The 25,936-nt window shown below is 56.5% G+C and overlaps 2 protein-coding genes across 3 annotated transcripts; one reads left to right on the top strand and one right to left on the bottom strand.

Annotated features, from left to right (window-relative positions):
- The first annotated feature begins 947 nt into the window (after positions 1-947).
- Positions 948-11,347, top strand: PMM1 (phosphomannomutase 1). The gene is made up of 8 exons (XM_061418661.1): positions 948-1,454; positions 3,972-4,089; positions 5,590-5,666; positions 5,796-5,887; positions 6,082-6,181; positions 9,597-9,672; positions 10,318-10,433; positions 10,804-11,347. The coding sequence occupies exons 1-8, from the start codon at positions 1,368-1,370 to the stop codon at positions 10,924-10,926; spliced, it is 789 nt and encodes a 262-aa protein (XP_061274645.1). The 5' UTR covers positions 948-1,367; the 3' UTR covers positions 10,927-11,347.
- Positions 11,348-11,568: 221 nt separating this feature from the next.
- CSDC2 (cold shock domain containing C2) lies at positions 11,569-25,523 on the bottom strand. Of its 2 annotated transcripts, none has more exons than XM_061418663.1 (4): positions 25,341-25,523; positions 15,232-15,530; positions 14,207-14,329; positions 11,569-13,452 (listed from the first exon to the last, which is right to left on the bottom strand). In XM_061418663.1, the coding sequence occupies exons 2-4, from the start codon at positions 15,405-15,407 to the stop codon at positions 13,290-13,292; spliced, it is 462 nt and encodes a 153-aa protein (XP_061274647.1). In that variant the 5' UTR covers positions 15,408-15,530; positions 25,341-25,523; the 3' UTR covers positions 11,569-13,289. The 2 variants fall into 2 exon arrangements, with proteins under 2 accessions (XP_061274647.1, XP_061274646.1); XM_061418662.1 differs by lacking the exon at positions 25,341-25,523 and adding an exon at positions 19,630-19,738.
- Positions 25,524-25,936: the final 413 nt, after the last annotated feature.

Here is a 25,936-nt window from a genome sequence, read left to right as displayed (position 1 = left end):
TTTTGAACTGTGGTGTTGGAGAAGACTCTTGAGAGTCCCTTGGACTGCAAGGAGATCCAACCAGTCCATTCTGAAGGAGATGAGCCCTGGGATTTCTTTGGAAGGAATGATGCTAAAGCTGAAACTCCAGTACTTTGGCACCTTGTGCGAAGAGTTGACTCATTGGAAAAGACTCTGATGCTGGGAGGGATTGGGGGCAAGAGGAGAAGGGGACGGCAGAGGATGAGATGGCTGGATGGCATCACTGACTCGATGGACGTGAATCTCAGTGAACTCCAGGAGTTGGTGATGGACAGGGAGGCCTGGCGTGCTGTGATTCATGGGGTCGCAAAGAGTCGGACACGACTGAGCGACTGATCTAATCTGATCTAATGGGGGGTGGACGGGATTCCCTAGTGGCTTCGACGGTAAAAGCATCTGTTTGCAATGCAGAAGACCCAGGTTCGATCCCTGGGTCGGGAAGATCCCCTGGAGAAGGAAATGGCAACCCACTCCAGTATTCTTGCCTAGAAAATTCCATGGTTGGAGGAACCTCGTAGGCCACAGTCCATCGGGTAGCAAAGAGTCGGACACAACTGAGCGATTTCATTTCAGTTCACTTCATGGGGTGGGCAGAATGACAGCTAGAGAAGTAAGGGTCAGGGAAGGCCATTCAGCAAAGTACAGAACCTTGAGCAAAGGCCATCAGATTTCTTAAAGGTGGAGATCTGTAGGTCAAAGGCTTTAGGAGGGAGCGGGTGAGCCCTAGAGGTACTGATCGCCCGGGGGTGAGTGGCGGACTGGGCGGAGCGGGGCAGGACAGGGGTAGTGCTAGAGGGAGGGAGCGGGTCGCTGAACCCCGCCTCGCCCGCGGACTCTGCACTGCGGGCTAGAGGCCCCGCCCCCGTCCCGCCCCTACTTGCCACCGGAACCATCCCGCCAAGGGCCAACGCTGGCCCCGCCCCTTCCTTCCGGGTTCCATCCCTTACTTCCGGGCCGAGCCCAGGCCCGCCTCCGGTTTGGCTTGGTAAAATCCGAGGAAGCCTGCCGTGTTGCATTTCTTGGGGTCCGCAAAGAGTCGGACACGACAGAGCGACTGAACTAACTGAACTGACGGAACCTGCGAGCCTTTGCCCCTCCCGATGCCAGGGCCCTTCTCCGCCTGGTGCCATCAGAATCCTCGTCCCACGTCAGCGCAGGCCCGGTGTCGGCCGCATCCGGGCCACGCCCCTTCACCGAGGCCACGCTCCGCCACGCCCCTTCCCAGTTTGGCGCTCTGCGACCTGCCTGCCGGCCCCGCCCCTTAGGCCCCGCCCCGTCCGTCCTCTATCCCAAGCGGCTCCGGCGGCCCTAGCCATCGTCTCAGCTGGGCGCCGGGAGCTGCAACCATGGCCGTCACCGCTGAGGGCGCCCGCAGGAAGGAGCGCGTCCTCTGCCTGTTTGACGTGGACGGGACCCTCACGCCGGCTCGCCAGGTAGGACCCCGCTCGTTCAGAAGCTCCCGTTGGGGGTGTCACGCGAACACCCAGAAGCCTAATGAGTGACTTGCAGCTGCGTGATCCCAGATCCCCCGGGACCGTGCGTGGGCTGCCGCAATACCTGGCCCCTGACACCCCGGGGCCGCACGCTGGGAATCATACGTCCCGATTCCCCACGTCACAGCCCCCCCGAGCATCGGCGCCCACTTTCTGTGCCTGGGTGCGAGGGGAATGGGTCGGATTCTGGAGGGAAGAAGCTGCGAGCAGGGACCTAATTCCCTCCCCCGCCAGGCCTGCCTCGGGTCGCCACCCACCCCACCCCCGCCCCCGTCTCCCCAGCCTTGGTTCCCACCCCCAGTTCAGCCCTAGGTGACACCAGTAGCCCGGAGCTGTCGTCTGAACCTTGCGTTTCCATACAGGGCAGCACACCCAGGCGTTAAGAGTCCCTATCGGTGGGGCGCGAGGGCCATCGGTGGGGGTCTCGGAGCCATCCCTTTGCAAAATCGGGCTGGCCTGCATTTAGTTTCTCAAGCCCCTTCCCTACTTCCTCTCCCACCTCCATTCTCTTCCAGGGAGGGAGGGCTTCTGTACCATTCAGGCTGAGTTTGGGGGCTTCTTCCTCCTGGAGGTGAGGGGTGGGAGGCTGGTCTGGTCTCCGTGGGGATGTTGTGGTACAGGGTGGGTGGGAGTGCGGTTTTCTTTCTAAAAGCATCTCAATGGGTTGATGCTCCAACCTCTGCTCCACACCTAGTTTTTCTCCCATTCGATCTAACTCAGGATGAACCCCCCCACCACCACCACTGCTCCCCGCAGCTGGGTGCGTGGATAAGCAGGCCTCTTTCTTGCCCTCTGGTCTGGGTCCCCCAGGACCTACTGAGGAATCTCCTAGAGCAGGAGCCACTAGGTCTGGGTGGCAAGGCAGGGATAGGAACCCTGGTCTTAGCATCCCATCCCCTGAATGAATGAGGGCCCTGGGGGCACAGGAAGCAATCTGGCCACCTTGCCTTCCCACTGCTCCCAGGGCCTAAACAAGACTAGAGTGTCAGTGCTGTCTGTCCATCCACCTAAGATCTGTGCATAGTACATTTTAAGTTAATTTTCAATTGTACGCATATTCACAAACACATTCTCTTGTAAAGAATGAAAGCGTAACAGAGAAGGGTAAAAGTCCCTTTTGACTAGTCAGGATTGCGGCCCAGCCCCATCCCAAAGTTGTGAGTTTGTGTGTGTGTGTGTGTGTTTTTAGCAACTGGTATCATACTGTGTGTGCCCTTCTGCAACTTGCTTTTAAAAAAAATAGTCGATATCATAATTTTTTGTTAATAATTAATTTGGCTGCACCGGGTCTTAGTTGCAGCACATGGAATCTTCGATCTTCACTGCAGCATACGGAATCTGGTTCCCTGAACCCAGGATCAAACCCGGGCCCCCTGTACTGGGAGCTCGGTGTCTAACCCCTGGACCACCAGGGAAGTTCCTGCAACTTGCTTTTAACCATTCACGGCGTGTTTTGGTGCTCTCTCATATTGGAAACACAGTCCTGCCTTACTCTGTGCAAGCACAGTATAGAATTTCAGAGCAGCTGTGTGCCATTCTCCAACGGATTAGCTTATTTGCAGTTTTTCACTGTTATAAACCATCCCAGTGAACATATACACCTGGGCGATTCTGGGTGACAAGTCCTGGCGTGTAAAGTTTTGCTAGATCTTGCCAGATTGCCCTCCAAGTGGCTATACCAATTTACGCTCTGACCAGCAACATCTGAGTGCGTTTCTCCTCTGTCCACCCTAGATGGTGTCAGCTTGGAGTAACAAGGACTGAAACTCATTAGTTTACGTTTCCTTGGGGGGACGTCTTTTCAAGTGATTAGTTACTAGTTGTTTTTGTTTTGTTTTTCTTGTTTATTTAGTTTCACTGTGCTGGGTCTTCGTTGCTGTGAGTGAGGGCTTTCTCTAGTTGCAGAGAGCAGGGGCCACTCTTCTTGCAGGTGCTTGGGCTTCTCATCGCGGGGCCTTCTCTTGCTGTGGAGCACAGGCTCCTGGGCTTCAGTAGTTGCACTGGCCCTAGAGCACAGGCTCAGTAGTTGAGGCTCACGGGCTTAGTTGCTCCATGGCATGTAGGATATTCCTGGATCAGGGGATGAACCTGTCTCCTGAATCGGCAGGCAGATCCTCTGGCACTGAGCCACCAGGGAAGCCAGTTGCTAGTTGTTTTTCCAAGCACTGTCTCATTTAATCCTTAACAGTGACCCTCTCCAGGTTCTACTGTGATCCCCATTTTATAGATGGGACAACTGAGGCAAAGGCAAAGCCATTTGCTCAGGTCATCCTGCTGTTGAGGAATTTGAGCCAGAGTTTGAACCCAAGCACTTCTAATTTGGAGATCTGGGTTCTGAACCCTGACTGGCCCCAGATCTGGGTGGAACATGGGCTCCCAGGACTCTGAGCCCTGAGTGAGGGCTGGGTGGAGGGCCCAGACATGCCAACGGAGCCTGTGCTTCCCTGCCCCCTGCAGAAAATCGACCCAGAGGTGGCTGCCTTCCTGCAGAAGTTGCGAAGTAGGGTGCAGATTGGTGTGGTGGGCGGCTCTGACTACTCGAAAATTGCCGAGCAGCTGGGAGAGGGGGATGAAGGTAAGAAGAGAGGCCAGAACCAATTCCACAGTTGGGTGGTGGGAGTGGAGGGTGTGGGGAGTTTGGGAGACACCTAGAGCGATGTGCCTTCAAAGACCCAGTCCTCTTTCTGTGGGGCAGAGCAAGCAGAGTGAATAGGCGGGTGTTTGCTCCGGGGTTTAACAAACATTTGGTCAACACCTACCATGTGCCAGGCCTCCCTGGTGGCTCAGACGATAAAGAATGTGCCCGCAATGTGAGAGACCTGGGTTCAATCCCTGGGTCAGGAAGATTCCCTGGGGAAGGGAATGGTATTCTTGCGTGGAGAATTCCATGGACAGAGGAACCTGGCAGGCTACAGTCCATGGGGGTCACAAAAAGTCAGACACAACTGAGTGACTAACACCTCAACCCTTAGTATACGCCAGGCACCGTGCTGACTTTGGAGAAACAGCAGGGAACCAAGCAGACAGAATCCAGCCCTTACACAGTCTCCTTTCTCAGTTCTCCCTGCTGAGTCTTGATTTCCTCATCTTTAAAATGGACCTAATCAATAACAGCTACCACAGGTTGAAAATGACCTTGTATTAACTTCCTTTCATTTAATCCTCACAACTGTCATGCTTTAGGTTGTGAATGATTATCTCATTTAACAGAGGAGGATTCTAAAGTCATCCTGGCAGTTCTGTGGATCTAGAGGCTTCCTTGACTTTTCCCCAAGGGTGAAAGTGTTAGTTGTTCAGTCGTGTCCGACTCTTTATGACCCCATGGATTGTAGCCCGCCTGGCTCCTCTGTCCATGGAGTTCTTTAGGCGAACATACTGGAGTAGGTTGCCATTTCCTTCTTCAGGTCGTCTTCCTGACCCAGGCATCGAACCTGGGTCTGCTGCATTACAGGTGAATTCTTTACCATCTGAGCCATCAGGAAAGCCCCCTTTCCCAACCCCTTGTCTATTTTATCTGCAAGTCCAAAAATGTCTCCGCGCGTCCAGGTCTCCTGTATCCATGTCTCTATCACCCCACCATCGTCCGGGTGCTCTCCCCCTACCTGACCCCGCAGCAGCCTCCTGGCTGTGCTCCAGCCGCTTCTTGGTGGCAGTGAGAGTCAAAAACTGTCCCTGTGCGGCCAGCCTCGGTGGCACAGTGATGGAAGTTGTAAAACAGAAAAGAAGTTCCTGTGCCGAGGGCCTGTGGGAGTGCAGGGCAGAAATGATGCCCTCTGCTGGGAAGCCCTGGGGGACTTCCAGAGGAGGGAACTGGAGCTTGGAGGAGAACCGAAGGGGGAGGGCATCCCAGGCAGAAGGAGCTGCAGGAGGGAAGGCCTAAGGCTGTGACGGGCTTGTGTGCATGTTTGGAAGAAAACCAAGTTGCGAAGGCGAGGAGGCTGGAAAAGCAGGTTGGGGATGGAACAAGGGTGCTTTGAATGCCAGACCAAGGAGTGTGGGTTTCACTTCTCTCCTTGGCTCTGGGTATCTCGTCTCACACTCTGTCTTTCCCTCTGGCCTCTCCGTGGACCTGAAGTTATCGAGAAGTTTGATTATGTGTTTGCTGAGAACGGGACGGTGCAGTATAAGCATGGACGGCTGCTCTCCAAGCAGGTCAGTGCCCTGCCTCTCCCCCAGGTCTTGGGACACTTTTCCACAGTGGAACAGTCTCTGGGTGCCTTCTGTCCTGGGCGGGAGGGACGCTGTGCCCACCAGCCTCAGAGCCCTGTGTCCCTTGCCCAGACCATCCAGAACCACCTGGGGGAAGAGCTCCTGCAGGACTTGATCAACTTCTGCCTCCGCTACATGGCCCTGCTCAGGCTGCCCAAGAAGCGGTGAGATCCCGCCCCTCCTGGGCACCCTCCCCGGCGTGGGGGTGGTGGGCATGGAGTCTCACAGATGGGTTCTGACTTGTCCAGGGGTGGATGCGTGTCCCCCGTGAAGTCCCGGTAGGACTGGATTTGAATTCAGGGTCCCTCTTCTCTCTGGCCCCGCCTCCCTGCCCCTCCGCCCGTCCCCTCGCCCCCAGTGGGACCTTCATCGAGTTCCGGAACGGCATGCTGAACATCTCGCCCATCGGCCGGAGCTGCACCCTCGAGGAGCGAATCGAGTTCTCCGAGCTGGACAAGGTGCCGCCCACTGTCAGCCTTAGTCTCAGGGACCTCGGTCACTCGACCTCTCTGAGCCTTTATTTTCTCATCCGTGAAAGGGATCCGTGGTGGCAGGCTGTTCTGATTCAACCAGTACCCTTTCGGACACCTGCTCTGTGCCACGGTTGTCGGCACTTCTGTGTCTTCCCAGCACTGCTGGCTCGGTGACTGCCCTTGACGACCAGGACCACCAGCCGCCTGCTCACCTGAGCCAACACCTGGGGCATCTCTTCTACCTTCCCACCCCTATAGAGTCCAGCAGTAATTCCTGGGGTTTCAGCCCCCCGAGTTGGTCTCAAAAAAAATCCCTTCACCCCTGTGTGTGCCTCTGCCCCCTGCCCACCTGTTCTCCAGCAGTGCCACTGAGAACCTTCTGAAGCACATCTGGCTGCCCTGCCTAACAGTCCTTCCATGGGCCCCCTGGCCAACCTCCCGTGGTCTCTGGGGGTCTGCCTGGCTCAGACACCTTCTCCCTGTGCGTCTGTCTTTGGAACACACCAAGATCCCTGTCACCTTTGGGTGTGCTGCCCCCGCTGACCTTGACTTGGATTTTGCTCATCACTCCCTGCCCTCAGCGCTCAGGGATGGAGGCCTTCCCCCAGGCCTTTTCATATCAGCCCATCTCTGACCTTCCCACTGGCTGCCCTTTTTAAACTCTATTTATTGGCTGCCTCGGGTCTTCCTTGCAACATGTGGGATCTAGTGCCCTGACCAGGGTGGCGCCCTCGTCCCCTGCGTTGCAAGGTGCATTCTCAGCCACTGGCCTGCCTGGGAGGTGCCCTGGCCTGCCCTTCTGCTCTCCCCTTTGCTGTTTCTGCCGCAGCCATGCCCTCCCTGCCAATTCTAGAGACAGCAGACTATCTCCTGCTTCAGGGCTGTGTCTTCTCACTTCCATCACATCTGCTCAAGTGTCGCCTCTGTGTCACCTTCCAGTGTCACCTTCCCTAAGCATGACACTTAACCCAGCACCCTCTTGTACTTCCTCATCTTCAAAGTTTTCTTTCTTCCCAAGCAGCCTTCACCACCCACTAATCCAGTGCATCACCTATTTTTAAGTCTTGATTATCTGTCTCATTCACTAAAGCTGTAAGCTCCTTAAGGGCTGGGATTTCTGTGGCTCTTGGCTGCTAGATCCATGGGCCCAGCATATGCCTGACAAAAGTGCTCGAGACATACTTTCTGAATGAAATAGATGATGTTATCCCCATTTTATGAATGAGAAAATTGAGGCTCAGAGAAAAGTGACTTGCCCAAGGTTATGTAGGGAATGAGTTGCAGCCCAAAGATTTGAACTTGGGCTTCTGCTTGCTTCCTTCTGATGTTTCCCAGAGGCTGTGTGGGACTTGGTGACAACTCCCAGCTTATCCAGCTCATCCCCATTCCCGCCCTGGGCCCTAAGGCCCACAGGCAATGCCTGCGAGCATGGAGACTTCCTTGTTGGAGTGGGTTATTGACCACTGGCCAAGAACCTCCTCCCACACACATATGGAGAGGTGGGCCTTTCTCAGGCCACCCAGGTTTCCCATCCCAGCTCCACCTCCCACTTGTCCAGCAACCTGGAAAAGGGGCTTCTCTGCTGTGTGCCTCGTTTTCTCACCTGTAAAGTGGTAATGATCACAGTTCCCATCTCATGAGGTGGAACACGCTGACTCTTCCCACAGCCCTCAGGGTCTTCTCTTATGTTTTGGGTCTAGTTCTGCCCTCTTCTGATACTGGAGAGGGACATGAACCTTCTGATCTGTGTGCACTTCACCAGCACAGATCTAATACTAATGTTTTACCTTCCTTCAGCCCCCTCAGACCCTGAGGACAGGGTCTAAGGACATTGAGGCCAGAAAGCATGTGAACCAGCCTGAGGACACCGTGCTGGTCTCTGCTAAGGCTGGACTTGGCATGTGGGGCTGTCTGGTGACCAGCCTGGTTCCCTGGAGACAGTGCAGCTGCCCTGGACCGTTTATTCTGAGCCTGGGGCACCCTTGGCTCTAACACTGGACCCACAGAGTGGCCTCTGATAGAGGCTGGCCTCCCTGGGAAGCCAGGGTTTTCTGGGAAGGTTATATGCCTCATCTCTGTTCCCATGAGAGTATGTCAATGTTCATTCAATACACCTCTTATCTTTAAGCCCAGGAAATCGACTCAGAGTCATAGCCAGGAGGCACAGCGGCTGGGTCTGGGACCTAGGCAGCCTGCCTTTATCTCTCATGTGCTCCCTGGACCACATTTCCAGGCTCCAGACTGCTGGCCGCCACCTGCCTCTCTTCCGTTTCTAGTCCTACCCATCACTGACTACAGTGGAGAACTGGGCGCCTTAACCCCCATGCTCTGAAATCCTCAGCGGCTCTTGGTCCCCTGGGATGTGTCCAAGCTCCCCAGCCTGGCTTCCAGGCCCTCTGTGTGCTGATCATCCTGCTGGTCTTTCAAGGTGGCCAGATGGGGGCTGCCACCTTGGTGCCTCGGCCACAGCGAGCCTGCCGTCCGCTCCCACAGCCGTGGCCCCCATCAGCTCAGCAGCTAAGATGCTCCCCTCCAGGCCCAGCATGGCTGTTCCCCTCTGTGGCTCCAGCAAGGCCAGGCTGGGGAATCCCTGGGCTGGTGAGTGAGTGTCCCCTTCTTGGTGTCTGTAGATACGCTGAGACTTCCAAGGTCCCGCCCAGAGGGGTAGGAGCCGGGAACATGTGGGAGGTGCTCAGTGAAGGCACGTTGCTGCATGGTGGGTGCTGTGATTGTCCCCGCCTCCTGCTGACTTCTTTGCCTGCTGCCACTTCCCACATAGCCAAGTTGGTAGATTCTGCCTGCAGTGCGGGAGACCTAGGTTCGATTCATGGGTCAGGAAGATCCCCTGGAGAAGGGAATGGCAACCCACTCCAGTATTCTTGCCTGGAGGATCCCATGGACAGAGGAGCCTGGCAGGCTACAGCCCATGGGGTCGCAAAGAGTCGGACACGACTCAGCATCTAGACCACCAGTGCCACTTACTCACAGGTCTCTGCGTGCTCTTGGCTCTTCACACTCTGAGCCGTGGCTGGGCTGGGCAGAGCTGACAGGGCTGAGCCCCGCCCTGAGGTGGACACTGTGACTCAGGACTCAGACCGTCCCATCCCTTCAGCCTTCCTCCTCGAGTCTCTGCTCCAAGGCCTCCTTCAGGATACCTTGCCTGAATTCCGCTAGCACAGCTGGCACTGAATTTACTTTCAGGACTTCTGGCCCTGCCTCTGAGGCTGGGTGACCCTGAACAAGGCATCGGCCCTTTCTGAGCCTCAGCTTCCACATCTGTAAAGGGGGGGTCATGACCTCCACCTGGCAGGCTCAGTGAGCTCACAAGCACTGTCTGCCCAGCCCAGGGCCCGGCACACATGGCCCCCTAAACCTCAGTCTGCTCCCTCCCCTTCTGCAGAAGGAGAAGATCCGGGAGAAGTTCGTGGAAGCCCTGAAAACCGAGTTTGCCGGCAAAGGACTGCGATTCTCCCGTGGTACGTGCATCCTACGGAGGGCCTCACTGCCAAGGCCAGGCTGCACCCGAGCATCTTCAGAAACCCTTCCCAGTCCCCCAGGTGCATCAAGGGCAGGCTGAGCCAACACAGGCAGGGACCCCAGCCCCCAAAGCTTCCCCTAAACCCAGGCAACCCTCACCGCCACTTCCCCCTACAGTGGCCAGAGGGAGCCTTGTGGACAAACAGCCCCTGTCACATCCCTGCTTAGAGCCCTTCCGAGGCTCCCTCTGACTTTAATGAAACCCAGGCCCTGCACTCCCCTTCTCTGCCCTGAGGATCTTATGGCTCCCGGGCAGCTGCCACTCTGGCTGAGGTCTCAGCTCAGTGTCACCTTCTTGGAGAGCTGTCCCCAGACCACACCAGCTGGGGAGCTTCCCTACCCTTCCACCCCTGACCCCTGCCATTGACTTACATGAGCTGAGAGGTGGTCTGGTCGCTTCCCGGCCCTCCTCCCACCTGGATCGTAACCCCGTGAGGATCCTGAGCCTGTCGGTGCCCTGCGCCTGGTGTTCGGTAGGCACTTAGGCGTTGTTGAAATGAATGAACAAATGAAGGGCCTTGCCCAAGGCCCTGTGAGCCGCCCCTCTGCTCACCTCATCTGCCCGCCCCCCCAACACCCTGCAGGAGGCATGATCAGCTTTGACGTCTTCCCTGAGGGCTGGGACAAGCGCTACTGCCTGGACAGCCTGGACCAGGACTGCTTCGACACCATCCATTTCTTTGGGAATGAGACCAGCCCTGTAAGTGTGCCTCAGGCTCAGCCCAGGTCCCCCTAGCCCCCCAGATTAGGGCCAGGACACGGGATGATGGGACACACCTCCTGGGAAACTCCCAGAAAGCAGTCAGTGTTCAACAGCCCCATTATACAAATTGGAAGGCTGGGACCCAGAGCTGGGTGGATACTTGGCCCGTGTCACAGAGCAAGTCAGGGCCGATGTGGTGAAGGTGGGCCTCCTGGCGGTTCTGAGGGGGGCCAGAGGAGCAGCTGTATAGGATCCAGTGTGGGGAGGGGACCCCCAGGCCAGGGTGGGTTTTGGGCCCCAAACCTGGGAGCCTCCTCGAGGCACCACACGTGTACACATGCCTTCACTGCCCTTCCTCCATGTGTAGGGTGGGAACGACTTTGAGATCTACACCGACCCACGGACGGTCGGCCACAGCGTGATGTCGCCGCAGGACACGGTGCAGCGATGCCGAGAGCTCTTCTTCCCAGAGACAGCCCACAAGGCGTGACCAGGGCCCACACCTGCCCCTCAGGACTTCCAGGGAGCTCTGCCCACGCCTGAGAGAGCCCCTGGCCCTGGCGCTGGGGGGTGCTGAGGCCCCTCCTCTGGCCCAGGACCCCTGCCTCATGTTACCTACTGAAGGCCCAGCTCTACGGGCCCAGGATCTGTGTGGACGGCCACCCACAGCCGGTCAGCTCCTGGTGGGCCTCGCGTCCGTCCTCCAGCCCAATCCGATGGCCCTGGCTGCAGCTGCTGCCCAGACTCTTGGCAGAACAGGTTTCTGTCTACTCGGGAAGCTTGTACGAATGTTGGTACGAGATAGAGCCCGCCCTGCCTGCCTGCCTGCCCTCCATGGGGTGCAGAGCAGTGGGGACCATGCACTTTCGTGAGAACTTTATCTCATGGATATTAAACCCTGTGGAGCGTGATATGGAGCCCGAGTGGCTGATTGGCCCCCGTCATAGACACTGTTCCGGCCCCCACTTTGTAGATGAGACTGACGCATGTGGCAGGGACTTGGCCCAGGTCACATAGCAGATGTGATACAGTCCAGGAGGGTGGGCCACTGAACCCCAAATGAGCTGTTTGGGGTGTCGTCCCCCAGCCCCCTCCCCCAGGACCCAGATAGACAGGCAGCTCTGGGCCAGGCTGAGTCACAGTTGAGGGTTTATTGCCAGTGTCAGGAAGGATGGGGGATCCAGGAGTCTGGTGGGGGTCTCAGGAGGTCTGACTGGATACTGTGGGGCCATGAGTGGGGCGGCCCAGGGTTGCTGTTAACACAGTCTGCCTCCTGGTTGGTGCCTAAAAGGGGGGAGCCTACTCCTGGTGGGGGTGCGGGTGTCTTGGGGGTTCCCAGGAGTTAACCTGCACCAGTAAACCTTCCTCCGAGGAAGCCAGGGAGCCTGTTCCTCAGGTGAAAGGCTTCAGGCCTTGCTTGAGTAGGCCCAGCTCAAACTGGGGCCATTCTGAGTTTTAGGGGGCTGGCCAGTGCATCCTAACAGCTCTGGTCTTCCAGCCTCCGGACAGGGGTGGGGTACACATAGCTACAGGGCCGGGATCCTCCTAGACAGTCACTGACCCCATATCGTGGGCATTTGGGCCCCTCTTTTACTCAGACTGGGTCTCCTGAGGGTGACCCCCTGGCAAGACCTCCTTTGAACCCCGTTTTTTCCCCCACCAGGTGATGTGTTCTCTGGAAGGGAGTGTCGGGGGTGGGGGCCACTACCCAAGAGTGCACACAAACCCGTCCTGGTCAAAGGGGAGAGGGCTGCCACGCATTTAAGGGATGGACAAGATGGGGACCACACCTCGGCCACTGGCCTGTGGGGGGCCAGCGGGAGCCTCTACCGCATGGCTTTGGGAACAGGGTCCAGCAAGGGGCCTGCAGGGCTGGTGGTCTCCCAGGCTAAGGGCTTATTCTGGTGGGTGCCCCTGCCCGGCCCTGCCTGAGGGGTGTGTGTGTGTCCACTGCTGGGTCCTCGCAGCTGTGATGGGTGGGCACGGGCTGAGCATCAGTGGGGTTTGTGAGTCAGGGCAAAGGGGGTGGCTCCGTCCAGGCTTGGGGAGCTATGCCCCCACCCCACTGAAGACCCTTAGCTCCAAGGAGGGCGGAGGCGGAGAGGCTCAGCGCGGCCCAGGGTGGTGGACGTGGCCTCAGTTTGGGGTTCACAGCCATTGCCAGGCTGCGGAGGAAGGGCTGGCCTTGAGCTCCCCAAACTGCCTCCTGCCTCTCCAGTGTGCTGGGGGGAAAGGAGGAAGGAGCCGGGGCTGGGCCTTGGCAGTGGGGAAGAGGGGCTGTCTGCCTCCTGGTTTCACCCTCTTCCCCTGCAAGAGGCCAGGGGGTTCTCCCAAAGCACTCACTGGCCTGGCTTCTGGGGGAGAGAGATCCAGGTCCCAGGGGAGACCCCAGCCCAGAGGGGAAGATGTGAGTGGCACAGGTAGAGTCGCCCCCAACAACCCCGCCGGCCAGGCCTGAGGCAGAGGCGAGGGGAGCAAGCTGGTAGGGCAGGGCCCACCAATGCCCTGACTCCCAGCCCCAGGCCTGACACGGGCCCTGAGGCTCAGTGGATCCTGGGACGGGTATTAGGAGGGCAAGGGGGTCCTGTGCATATGTGGCGGGGAGGGGCAGGAGGAGAACGCAGATAAGCAGAGAAGGCAGGTCTGGTGGCTTCCGCCTCGGTCCAGCTCACACGAGGGTCACGGGGTGGATGGAGGCCCACACTCATGTCCACAAGCACAGACACACGTGTTCACACCGAGGCCACCCGGGGGACTGGCGCAGCCGGCACGGTGGGGCGCAGGGCTGGCTGCGGCCCGTCTACCCTGTGTGGCTCCCTCCCTCCCTCGGCGGCTGGCACGGGGGCCCCCAGCCTAGGAGCCCACAACCTGGCCGGACCACGTCTCGTGGGGAGTGTGTGGGGCCAGCTGGGTGAGCACCACCTCCACGGCTTGGAACTTCTGGTTCTTGGGCGGGATCGGGCACACCTTGTAGGTCACCTCGTCGCCTTCCACGGGCACGTACTCCCCCTCGATGCTGGTGCGGGGAGAGGGGTGTCAGCCCGGGAGAGGCCTCGTCCCTGGACAGCCCCTGTGGTCTGGCCTGAGGGCAGCCTCACCCTGGGCCTCCCGAGGCTGCGGAGCCAGAGCCAGACTCGTAAAAGAGAAATCAAAACCTCCCCTCGCGATGCTATAAAGCAGGGGTCCCCAACCTCCGGGATCTGATGCCGGATGATCTGAGGCGAAGCTGATAATAGAAGCAAAGCCCACAGTAAACACAGTGTGCTGGAATCATCCTGACATCATCCCTGTCCGGTCCATGGAAAAATTGTCTTCCACGAAACCGGTCCCTGGTGCCAGAAAGGTTGGGGACCACTGCTATAATGTTCAGAGTGTGAGAGGACTCGGGGAGGTCCCCAAGGCTCAGGGCTCAGGGACTCCACAGGCCACACCTGGCATGAGGGCTGGGGTCCAGACCAAGACCACCCCGCCTCTCCTAGTCCCCCTCTGGGCTGAAAGGCCCAGAGGCTGGCCCAGCCCTCTAAACCCCCATGGTGTGGGAACAGGATCCAGGACTCAGGTGGTGGCTCCCAGGGCTTCTGGGGTTCCCCCTTCTCCACCTGGCCCCAGCCCTCCTCCACCCCTGCCCCTGAAGGCCCTAGGAGCAAAAAAAGCTGCCAGGACCACAGACTTCAGCCAGTGAGGGCAGAGGCCTAGGGAGGTATTTTGGAGGCACTGCTGGGACCCTGTAGCAGGGCCCAGCCGAGAATGGGGAGCTGGGAGGGACTCACTCAGACACGTGCACGAAGATGTCTTCCGACCCGTTCTCGGGGGTGATGAAGCCGTGGCCCTGTGAGCGTGAGAACTGCTTACAGATGCCCTTGAACACCGGGCCAGCCGAGGCACGGGCTGTCCTAAAGATAGGGTAGGAGGCTTGGACATGTGGCCTGAGCACGCCACCCCCTGCTTCCCTGGACCACCCCCCACCCCAGCCCTCCTGCGCCCTGCCTGCAGAGCCTGCCTAGAAAACCCTCCCCGGAGCAGAAACCACCTATCATGCGACTAGTTCAGTCCTCTCATCACCCCACTGGACAATAAGGAGACAGGCCCAGAGAGGGAAAACTGACCCCTAGACTGTAGCCCACCAAGCTCCTCTATCCCTGGAATTCTCCAGGCAAGAATACTGGAGTGGGTAGCCATTCCATTCTCCAGGGATCTTCCCGACCCAGGGATCTAATCCAGGTCTCCCACACTGCAGGCAGATTCTTTACTGTTCAAGTCGCCAGGGAAGCCCAGGTGGCTGGCACAAATCTCCTCTTCAATTTGACTCCCCCCAGTGACCTAATTCTGAAGGCCCAGGGCTGGTCTCTATCCAGCCTGTCCACCTCTCTCCAGAGGTCAGCCACGTGCCACGGCTCTTGGCCAGGCAGTTTCATCCAGCAGGAGTACCCAGCTTCCCTCCTCTCCTGATACATCTTCCAAGGCCAGCTAGGACATCTTCCCTGAAGCCCGATGCTGGGTCCTCACCCCCAACCCTGCCAACTGTCGTGAACTGTGGACAAACTCCCCCTGAATTATAAGCAGTTTGTGGACTGAGGTGTTGCCTTTTTTATCACTGGATCCCTTGGGGAAGGAGCTCCATACAGCTTGGTAGACTGAATGAATGAATGCTTGTGGTTACTAGAAGGTCCTTACACAGCTCCCCTGCCCTCGGGTGAGGACAAAAGGGGATGGTGGAGGAAGAGGCCGGACAGCCCCACCTGGAGCCCTGTCTTGGGAAAGATCAGCGGAGCCTGGGCGAGGGGCAGGTACTCACGCTGAATACGTCCTGGTCCGTTTGGTGGGCAGGGGACTGGGCAGGTCCCGAGATGAGACACTGCCTCGCTCCCAGACCCTGCTGCCCTCCCGGTGGAAGGGGAATGTGGGCCAGACAGGGGACTTGGGGGAGTGCAGCGGGGGCACGACCGCGGGCGGCGTAGGCTCCGAAGTCATGGCGGGGCCAGCGGGAGAGCCGGGCGGGCTCCCAGGCGCAGGGGCCGGAGAAGGGCTTGGGCGTCCTGACGGGCAGGGCCCGGCCTGGCCCTGCTCGGCGGCCTCACCAGCCACAGGCTCCGTCTGGAAGGGGGGAGAGAGAGGTACAGGTGAGTGTGGTCCAGGGTGGGCAGCTTCCGGACACCCGTCTGGAGGGCTGGGCCTGCCTGCTGCTCCCAACCGTGAGTTCAGGCCACTCACAGCCCCTCCCTGACACAGGGTCCTCACCAGAAAGACAAAAGGGTCTTAGAACCTTGCTGCAGCCTGAACTGTGTTCTCCTAAAATTCACCTATTGAAATCTGAAGCCCTCAATGTGATGGTATTTGGAGATGGGGGCGTTTGGGAGGTAACTGGGTTTAGATGAGGTAAGGAAAGGGACTTTCCTGGTGGTCTACTGGCTAAGACTCTTCGCTCCCAATGCAGGGGGCCCAAGTTTGATCCTCGGTCAGGGAAGTAGATCCCACGTGCAGCAATTAAGAGTTCGCATGCCACAACTAAAGATTCCCAAGTGCTGCAACTAAGACCCGGAGCAGCCAAATAAATAAAAAAGTATTTACATGAGGTCAGGAGGGTGGGGCCCTCATTATGGGATTGGTGTCCTTAGAAGGAGATATCCTTCCCTCCTCATGCCTGCCCAAGAGCTTGCCTCCTCTCCTCTTGCCTTGTGAGGACACAGCCAGCAGGGGGCGTGCGTGCGTGCTAAGTCGCTTCATTACTTTTCCACTCTTGCGACCCCCCTGGACTGTAGCCCGCCAGGCTCCTCTGTCCATGGGATTCTCCAAGCAAGAATACTGAAGTGGGTTGTCAGTCATTTCCTTCTCCAGGGGATCTTCCTGACCCAGGGATCGAACCTGCATCTCTTGCATCTCCCGTGTTGGCAGGTGGGTTCTTTACTGCTGAGCCACCTGGGAAGTCCTAGCACAGGGTGGTCTACAAGTTAGGAAGAGAACATTCCCCGGAACCAGACCATGCTGCCACACGGAACTTGGACCGCTAGTCTCTAGAACCGGAATATCTCCATAGAGATATTCACTAAATATCTCCGTGGAGCCCCCCGTCTGTGGTGTTTTGTTAATGGTGGACCGAGCTGACTGAGACTAACCACAAAGTCCTTCTAGCCTGTAGTTCAGTTCTTCAACTTGGAGGCCTAGGAGGCGGGATGCACAAAGTGGCCGATGACCTGGAACACAGTTTGGCACAATTACCAGCAGTTTCCAATCTATAGACCTGGGTCTGAATCTCAGCTTTGTCACCTGTAACCTGGTGACCTCAAGCAAGCTACTCAACAGTTTCAACATAGTGGGTGGGAGTGTGGGCTCCAGACACCAATGACCTGGGTTTGAATCCTTCTCTAACTATTGGCTGTGCAGCCTTGGTCAATACTCATAGCCTTTGACTTGGTTTCCTGTTCTGTAAAATGGGAAAAGCATTGGTTCTTATTTCATAGAGAGATCACTGAGAGGATTAGATGACATTCTACATACTTAGAAGTAGGACTGGGGTATGGTGAGCTCTTTGTAATGTTGGAGATTTTACCTTAGCCCCAGTTTCTTCCTCTCTAAAAGGAAGTTGAGAATGCTTACCGTGCAAAGGGACTATGGCTTCAATGATTTAGTGTGTGTGTGATAGCATCTGACATCTTGTAGATACCCGATAAATTGCTATTATCAATGCTAATCCATAGAAGTTCCCCTGACAGCAGCTCAGTGCCTGGATAAACTTAAAAAAAAAATCATTCTTTTTATTTTGGGGGGGCTGCATCGGGTCTTAGTTGGGCATGCAGGATCTTTCGTTGAGCGGTCAGGGTTAGTTGCCCTGAGTGTGTGGGATTTTAGTTGCCAAATCAGGAATCAAACCTGCATCTCTTGCATTGGAAGGCTGATTCTTAACCACTCTACCACCAGGGAAGTCCTTTGTCCTGTATTTTTCTCTGCGAAGGAAGAGAATGTAGTTACCCCATCCATGTACCCATTCACCCTCTGGGTCCCCTGGGATGGAAAACTCTTGGCTCCAAGAGACGCTAGACTATTTGTTGAACCTGGAGTGGGTGGCCTGCCACAGCGGGGCCAGCAGGACGCCTGGACCAGGAGAGCTCCAGTTTCGCTGCATGTTAGCTGTTGGCTTGGGTAGCACTTCTACCAGCCTCAGCTTCCTCTTGAGAGTCCCCTGGACTGCAAGATCAAACCAGCTAATCCTAAAGGAAATCAACCCTGAGTACTCTTGGGTAGGACTGATGCTGAAGCTGAAGCTCCAATACTTTGGCCACGTGATGCAAAGAGCCAACTCATTGGAAAAGATCCTGATGCTGGGAAAGATTGAGAGCAGGAGAAGGGGGCAGCAGAGGATGAGATGGTTGGATGGCATCACCAACTCAATGGACATGAGTTTGAGCAAACTCTGGGAGATGGTGAAGGACTGGGAAGTCTGGTGTGCTGCAGTCCATGGGGTCGCAAAGAGCAGGACACGACTGAGTGACTGAACAACAGCTTCCTCACCTGTACAACGGAGCTGAGAAACCCTGCCTCACTCCCTCATGGGCTATGGTGAGGCTTGACTAAGCAGGGATATAAAGACTTGCCCACGGCCCATGACATACAGGAGTGAGGGTGACAGGCTCTCCACCTCCTCGCCCCCATTCCTTCACTCCCCCCACCACCCTGGGGCCAGAGGTGAATCTCTGAGCTAAGTCTATTTCTGACCTCCATCTCTTCTCTGCCCCCTGCAAACCCATAGTTTCCAGGGAAGAGTTTAAGATGCCTTCGGACTCTAGAGCCCTGCATGGACTGGAATAGCTGAGGAGTCACCCCCACTCAACTCCCTGGCAGGTCTCCTGGCCACTGTTCAATGTCCTACAACAGGTGGGACTTTTCTGGGTCAAGGTGATGAGCTGGCTCTGCCGTCCCTGGGGGTGGAGATTCAGTGTCCTTCCCCCTCAGCAGGCCCCCAACACATCCCATCCAGCCCGCAGAGATGCTGTGGGGGCGTGGGGAGGCAGACAGAGGGTCAGAATTGCCCCTCAGGGTCCTTCATGCTGAGGTGCGGTTTTTCTCTCTGAGCCCACCTGAGGAGGCAGGCAGGGGCCAGGTTTAGCATTTTTATCCCCATTTAGTTAACTAATTGAATTAATTAAATCAACCCTGAATATTCATTGAAAGGACTGATGCTGAAGCGAAAGCTCCAATACTTTGGCCACCTGATGCAAAGAGCCATCTCATTGGAAAAGACCCTGATGCTGGAAAAGATTGAAGGCAGGAGAAGTAGGGGACGACAGAGGATGAGATGGTTGGATGGCATCACCAACTCGATGGACATGAGTTTGAGCAAGCTCCGGGAGAGGGTGACAGACAGGGGAGCCTGGCATCCTGTAGTCCGTGGGGTCGCAAAGAGTCTGACACGATTGAGCGACTGAACAACAACAAGCTAATCAATTAACTTTTAAAAGCCATGTATTGAACCTGCCCCCTTGGCAGTGAAAGAGCAGAGTCCTAACCACTGGACCTCCAGGGAATTCCCTTGTCCCCATTTTAGAGTGAAGAAAACGGAAGCTTCAAGAAGAAAAGCGATCACACAAAACTTGCACATGAATGTCCACAGCAGCACTATTCATAAAAGCCCCAAAGTGGAAAGAACCCAAAGGCCCATCCCCAGATAAAGAGATGAACATATGGTTTATGTCTTTATGTGGTTCACCACGAAACAGAACATGATTCAGCCATAAAAAGAAATGAAGTTTTGATAGAGCTATACGACAGCTAGACTTGAAACCTTGAACCTTGAAGTCATGCTGCTAGGTGGAAGAAGCCAGTCATAAAAGATGACATATTACCTGATTCCACGTATGTGAAATGTTCAGAAGTGGCAAACCCATGGAGATGGGAAGATTAGTGGTTCTAGGGGTTGGGAAGGGCGAAGGAAAATGAGGAATGACATCTAATGGGTACAGAGTTTCTTTTTGGGGGTGATGGAAATGTCCTCAAGTTGACTATCATGATGTTGCATAGCTCTGTAAATACACTAAAAGCCACTGACTTGTCCATCATAAACAGATAAATTATATACTGTGGGAACGATACCTCAATAACACCGTTAGGGAAAAGGAAGACAGGCAGCAAAGCTACCCAGGATGACAGCAGAAAAGCAGGAGATGCCCTGGGGTGCACTCCTGGGTGCCCCCTACCCTACCTGGGTGAGGGTGGCAGGTGGCAGGGAGAGAAACTCGGCCTCCCTTTCTCCAGGAAGCAAGGCGGTCCTGGGCGGCCCACTGCACAGTTTTCCCAGGCCTGGTACTGTGCTTGGCAGTGACAGCCTGTGCTGGGAGGTCGCCGGGGGTGGAGGGGAGGGAAGGAGGTAGGGGAGGGGCTGAGGCGGTCCACAGCTGTTGCCAGGGAGATGCAGCTGAGCTGGGCCCTGCTCCGGCCAGCCAGGCCTCCGGACCCAAGACTGAATGAGCCTGGCTCTCAGGCTCCATGCGACGTGGGCAGTGGGGAGGGGTAAGGGGCACTATCCAAGGTAGGGGTGGAGGGCAGCCTCCTCCTTCCCCTCCCGCAGTGGGCCAGGCAGCAGAGGGGAAGGGGAAGGAGATGGAATAACAGCAGCGATAGAACATGTATGCCTTCCCACTCCCCATCCATCACCCCACCCACCCTGGGAGAAGGTGGGGAGTTGGCCTTCGGGAAGGATTTGGGGCTGGGATCTCCCCTCTCTCCTTCCTCTGCTAGAAAATGAGGATTACGAGAGCACCTCCTCCAAGGGCATCAGTGAGGATGACACGGGATGGAGTGTGGGAAGCACTCAGTAGGTGCTAGATGAGAGGGTGCTCCTCCCAGGCAGGGTGGCTAAGGTGGGCACGGGCTGCAGGGGGAGAGGGAGTGGGTGAAAGGAGAGACCCTGGAGCCAAACCCACTCTTTATTCTCACCTCTCCTGTTTCCCCAAGGACTCGCCCACCCACTAGGTCCCTGCCCTGCCCCTCATAGTTTCTCCTTTCATTTAGTCCCTGTGTCAGTACTGTAAGGCTCTTGCTATTATGACCCCATTTTGTAGACGAGAAAACTGAGGCTCAGGGAGGCTGTCACTCACTCGGGGCCACACAGCAATTAATGTCTGAACCAGAGCTTGAACCAGGGCAGTCTGACTCAAGCCCTGGAGTGGGGAGTCAGGAGTCCTGGGTTCAGTCCTTGTATTGCTACTGACTTGCTGTGTGACCTTGGACAGAGTCTTTGCCTCTCTGATCCATGCCAGAGCCCTGGACTTGAAGAAGCTGCACAGTGCAGGGTAGCCTGGGAAACTAGAGAGAGCCAAACAAGGGGATGCAGAGCAAGCCTCCAGCTCAGATTCTTTCTCCAGAATGTTGCTGCAGAAGGGGCGAGGGAAGACAGGGCTTTGATCGTCTGAATGCTATATACAGTCTTTACAAAAAAGTCCTTTTTAAGTCTTTACTGAACTTGTTACAATACTGCTTCTGTTTTATGTTTTGATTTTGTGGCCACCATTCATATGGGATTTTAGCTCACTGACCAGGAATAGAGCAGCACTCCCTGCAGTGAAAGGTGAAGTCGTAACCACTGGACTGCCAAGGAGTCTACAGAAATTATTTTCCATTTTTAAATCTCCCAGTTGCCGCAAAATGTTGAAATTACAATTGTGTCCATTTTACAAATGAGGAAGCTGAAGCTCAGAGAAGTGAAGTGACTTGCCCAAGGTCACACAGCAGGTAAGCAACAGAGGCCAGATTTGTCTGAAAGCAAATGGTGTCTTCCTCTGAGGATAAGTTCCCAGAAGAATTTTCCCTGAGAAAGCAAAGGGGAAATAACCGAGAGCAGAGAACTAGATGTGTTTGTAGAACATTTGGTTCAACTCAAACAGAGCTAGAGCCTGACCCCCAAGGGATTTGGTGTGCCTGCCTGGGGCCATCTCTGGCCTGGAATGATGCCCTTCAGAACTAGCAGCTGGAGGGCAAGAGGACAGCCTGAGTCCCAGATGACCCAGGATTGACTCCTGGCTCTAGAGTGTCCTAGCGGGGTGACCCTCCCTCAAAACAATATATTTATTTATTTAGATATTTGGCTGTACCAGATCTTAGTTGTGGTCTGTGGGATCTTTAATTGCAAAATGTGGGATCCAGTTCCCTGATCAGGGGTCGAAGCCTTAGCACCCTGCATTGGGAGCTTGGTGTTTTAGCCACTGGACTATCAGGGAAGTCTCAACACTTCCTCTTTGAGACTCATTCTGGTGGTGGTTTATTAAGTCGTGTCCAATAGTCCATGGACTCTTGTGACTCCGTGGACTGTAACTTGCCAAGCTCCTCTGTCCATGGAATTCTCCAGGCAAGAATACTGGAGTGGGTTGCCATTTCCTTCTCCAGAGACTCAGTCTACCCATCTGTCAAATAGCGTGAATCATAGTCCCTGTCCAGGTTCCAAGAGGAGCCAAGGAGCTGTGTCAGTGGTGCCCCTGAGAGTATTTTGGTTCTGACCCTGCCAGCCAAGCTCCTCTTCATTTCCCTGCATGAAGATCAAGCCCCAGAAGTTCCGCAGACAAAAGGCCAGGGGAGGTAAAAATAAAACATCAGAGCTGTTCAGAGATAACCCTAGGCAAGGTCCTGATATAGCCTCATGGTGCTGTGAATGGTGATTCAGCCACATCAGCAGGTGACCATCAGCCTGGTGCTGGGGCTCCTCCAATTATCCACTCCCCCAAAAGAACTGGGCAGGAGATGGCTGTCAGAGTCTTCTGCTGACCCTGTGAATCCCTTTCCTTTTGGGCAGGTCAGGGAAATGAAGCTGGCTCAACCACCCGGTGCTGTGTGACCTAGGGCAAGCACCTGCCCTTCTCTGGGCCTCAATTTTCTCCTCGGCTACATGAATCATCATTGATCCAGATGACGCATGAGGGTCACTCCACCTCTCCTCTGAGGTTGTCAAAAACACATGCTTAACTGAGTGTGATTGCCAGGCACTGGGACAACAAACAGGAGAAGAGACAACCCTGCCTTGAGAGAGCCTGGGTCCGGTGGGGAACAGACAGACAAGCAGAACACAGGGTGGTTGGTCACGGCAAGATCATGGCCACCATCGATGGATTAGTAACCACGTGCCAAGAGGCATGCAAGCACTTTGCCCCCTTTCCTCATTTATTCCTCACAACAGCCCTACAAGGTAATTATCATTATAACCCCATTCTTCAGAGGAGTAAACTGAGGCCCAGAGAGGTGAAGAGTCTTGCTGGGGTCACACAGCCGGTTGGGGCACGCACTTTAGCACCCTAGGTGGGGGCAGGACAGAGGCCTCAGGCAGGAGGGAGGGAGGGAGGACCTGCCGGTCCCTGCAAACTCCCGCCGCCCCTGCAGAAGGAAGAATGGGGCTTGGGGTTCTATTCCTGGCTTTGTGCTGACTCAGACCGTGACCTTGGGTGAGTCACTTGCCAACTACGGCAAGCTTAAAAACAACTCCCTCCATAAAACATCCCAGCCCAAGCCCCCACTGAAAAGGAGCAGACAGTGGGAGGCGTGGGTCCGATGACTTAGGGGGAAGGACAGGGAACACAGGGTGATGGGGGAAGGGCTTTCCGGACTTTGAAGTCTTACCCAGGATGGGCCTGAGGAGGGCGAGGAGACAGCCTCAGGACCACCAGGCAGACGCCAACTCTTCCCCAGTGCCCCTGCCCTCTCCCAGCCTCTCAGACACTCCTTAAAATACATCAGTGCCAAAGCTGCTGGAGCAGCTGGAGGTGACCTAATTAAACCTGGTTCTTTCCCTCTCCCACAGCGTGTGTGTGTGTGTGCGCGTGTGCATATGTGTGTGTGCGTGTGTGTATGGGGTGGGGGGGCACTGCCCCAGCCAATACTCGAGCTTAATTGAGACCCTTTAACTCTCCTCCTTGTCATGTCCCCAGGTTGCCCTGGAGGGCTCCTATGATTAAGGCCTTTGGGCTTCGTGGGCATTAGTGAGGGTATGGATGCCAGGATGGGCACCACGAGAGAGCCCTGCTCACATCCCAGCCCCGCCGGGCTGTATGACCCTGGGCAAGTTGCTTTCCCACTCTGAGCCCTCCTTGGAAAGAGGAATGGACTGGTCAAAGTCATACTTAAGAGTGGCTGAGCTTGAACTCAAATCAACGGGACCCATGGGATTTCCAGCATGCCAGGCCACTTATCCTGGTGCCCATCATTTCGCTGGCTTGGGGCAGGGGGAAGAGCCGCCCCATTGCTTCTTGCCTCCCATCGTAATGGTCTGCGTGGACAAAGGTCCGAATTGCCCCGAGCCCTCCTCTTCCCCCGAGTCTTCGGGTCCTGGCCATGTTAGTTGTGACCAGTGTGATGAGCTCAGCCAGGCCCTGAGCGCCCTCTGCTGGTGCCACTCCGGGGGACTTGCCTCCAGACCAGCCTGCGGGTTTCCCTCCCTCAACAGCCAGCAAAGTGGGACCCCCAAGTTCCTCCTAGGGAGGCTCCCTTCACGGTCAGCGGACTTCCGTGACCACTGCCCATCCCCTCTCGCCAGGCCTGGGAGAAAGCTCTGTGGCTAAGATTGTCCTCTGGCCTCTCCCAGGCCCTTGTGAGCTGGTTCCTACTTACACCTGTCTTTTCTTTTTGTTTTTTTTTTTGGAGGAGGGTCAGACAGACCCAGAGGGGCGGGGCAAATATGGGAAATAGATGTTTTTTGAAAAGACTTCAAGGAAATGCTGGGGGGAGGAGAGATCCAGAATTTGGAGGACTCAGAGGCTTCTGAGATAGAGTCATGTTTGCAGGACAGGCTCCCCATCCCCCAGGGGGCTGCAGACAGCCCCCTTCCCAGGGAGAGGCCTCCCCTGGAGCCCATCCAGGCAGGCATGCTGCCAGGCTCTCAGAAAGGTGGCCCACCCTCCACCCGGGTGCACTTCCTCCTCCCCTCCCCCAGCCCCAGCGGATGCAGCAGTTCACAGTCTGTATTTATTATTGTTCTCGCTCCCCGCGGCCCCCTCCCCTCTCCCTGAGAAGAGTCTGCAGGCTGGCAGATTGGCAGGAACCTGCTGTCTCCCTTGTGGGTGCCAGCATCACCCCTTATCTCCGCCTGGACTCCTTGTGCCAGGGTCAGGCCACTTGGGGACTTGGCACTACTACCCAAGGCTGCCTGAGTCCCTGAATGCCATGGCAGGGGACCCAGCGGACCCTGGCTGATCACCCCTGCCCTCCAGGGGCTGCGCCTGGCAAGGGTGGAGGTCAGCGCGAGACCAGCCTGCCTGGGAGAGGAGTGGCCTTGGGAGAAGCGAAAGCTCCTGGTGGGGATGGCTCCCAGGCCACGGGGAAATAATAGCGTGGAGCCGCCTCTCCAAGCCAATTAGCCCAATTATCCCCAACACCTCACGGAAGAAACAGAGTCAGGATGAGACAGCTGCTCCAGGTCCAGCTGTCTGCCTGCCACCCCGCCCCCGCCCCCGACGGTCCCTCCCTGGCCCCAGCCCCAAATTCCAGGGGGAACGATCCATGTCGCTCCCTGCTGCACTCCGCTTTCAGCGTCTGGTAGGAACCCAATTATTTTCCAGTCATTCTCTCCCCCCTGGTTCCCAGACAGGAGGCTGCGGCTTGGCAGGTGTCTGCTGTTCTCTGCCTCTTGAGCCAGACACAAGTCCCAGACACACACACACACTGACGCCCTTTCACAGGGAACCACGCAGCCTCAGCTTCCCTTGGGGGCCAGGCAGAGCGAGGGAGGGGGGCGGGATGGCCGGGTGGGCTCTTCCACACTCACACATGCCTGCCTCTCCTCTGTAAACTGGACTGGGCTGGGCCAGCCCAAGGGGAGGGGGCCCACCTTCCCAGAGCCTCCCCCTCTCACCATTGCACCTCCCTCTGCCCCCCATCGTTAAAGCCAGTTTCCAGGGCTGGAGCGCCCGACATCCCAGGGTCCTAGCCCCTTACCTCTCCCTGGCGGCCGAGGTCCCACACAGCCTCCTGCAGCCGTTCAGACTCCGTCTCTCTCTGGCGTGCTTGGAGCTGATGAGCAGGGATGGGTCTGAGAGATGTGCTGTGTGTCTGACTCTGTGTGTGTGTGTGTGTGTGTGTGTGTGTGTGAGCATGCGGCACCTCAGGCCCCTCACTCACTCACACACGCCTTCCTCCTGACGTCAGGAAGAGCAGGAGGGAGGGACCGGGGTGGGAATTTGTACTCCCTGCTTAAAGGGACACCGGACCCCTGAGTCAGACACGGGCAGTGTGAGAGAGTGAGCTGCGTCTCTCGGGGCTTCTTTTTCTGGAAAGTGGCTTTTATTGCCAGGCCAGGGTATAATTTGCCCTGCCAGGTGGGAGTAGCTGCTGAGGAATGCAAGGGGGAAGAGCTTGGGGACAGCCTGCATTCCTGGCAGTTAGAGAGCAAGGAGGGTGGTGAGTGTGTGTGTGTGTGTGTGTGTTTGTGTGTGTGTGTGTGTGTGTGTGTCTGCCAGGAGGCCATGGGGTGGAGGGTGAGTCTGGAAGAGTGGAGGCCGCATCAGGGCCCCAGGGACTTGCCATCCGCCCTC

The sequence above is a fragment of the Bos javanicus genome, chromosome 5 (genome assembly GCF_032452875.1).
Source record: "Bos javanicus breed banteng chromosome 5, ARS-OSU_banteng_1.0, whole genome shotgun sequence".
In the NCBI taxonomy this organism is placed as follows: Eukaryota; Metazoa; Chordata; class Mammalia; order Artiodactyla; family Bovidae; genus Bos; species Bos javanicus.
Note: the sequence above shows the minus strand (reverse complement) of the source record. Positions and strands in the feature narration are given on the sequence as shown.

Excerpts from the sequence above, each read along its gene's own strand:
- PMM1 (XM_061418661.1), top strand. The coding sequence starts at position 1,368 with ATGGCCGTCACCGCTGAGGGCGCCCGCAGGAAGGAGCGCGTCCTCTGC. Across the intron at positions 1,455-3,971 it reads CCCTCACGCCGGCTCGCCAG|AAAATCGACCCAGAGGTGGC; the intron begins GTAGGACCCCGC and ends TGCCCCCTGCAG. Across the intron at positions 9,673-10,317 it reads AGGACTGCGATTCTCCCGTG|GAGGCATGATCAGCTTTGAC; the intron begins GTACGTGCATCC and ends AACACCCTGCAG.
- CSDC2 (XM_061418663.1), bottom strand. The coding sequence starts at position 15,407 with ATGACTTCGGAGCCTACGCCGCCCGCGGTCGTGCCCCCGCTGCACTCC. Across the intron at positions 14,330-15,231 it reads CGGACCAGGACGTATTCAGC|GACAGCCCGTGCCTCGGCTG; the intron begins GTGAGTACCTGC and ends CCCTATCTTTAG. Across the intron at positions 13,453-14,206 it reads ATCTTCGTGCACGTGTCTGA|CATCGAGGGGGAGTACGTGC; the intron begins GTGAGTCCCTCC and ends TCCCCGCACCAG.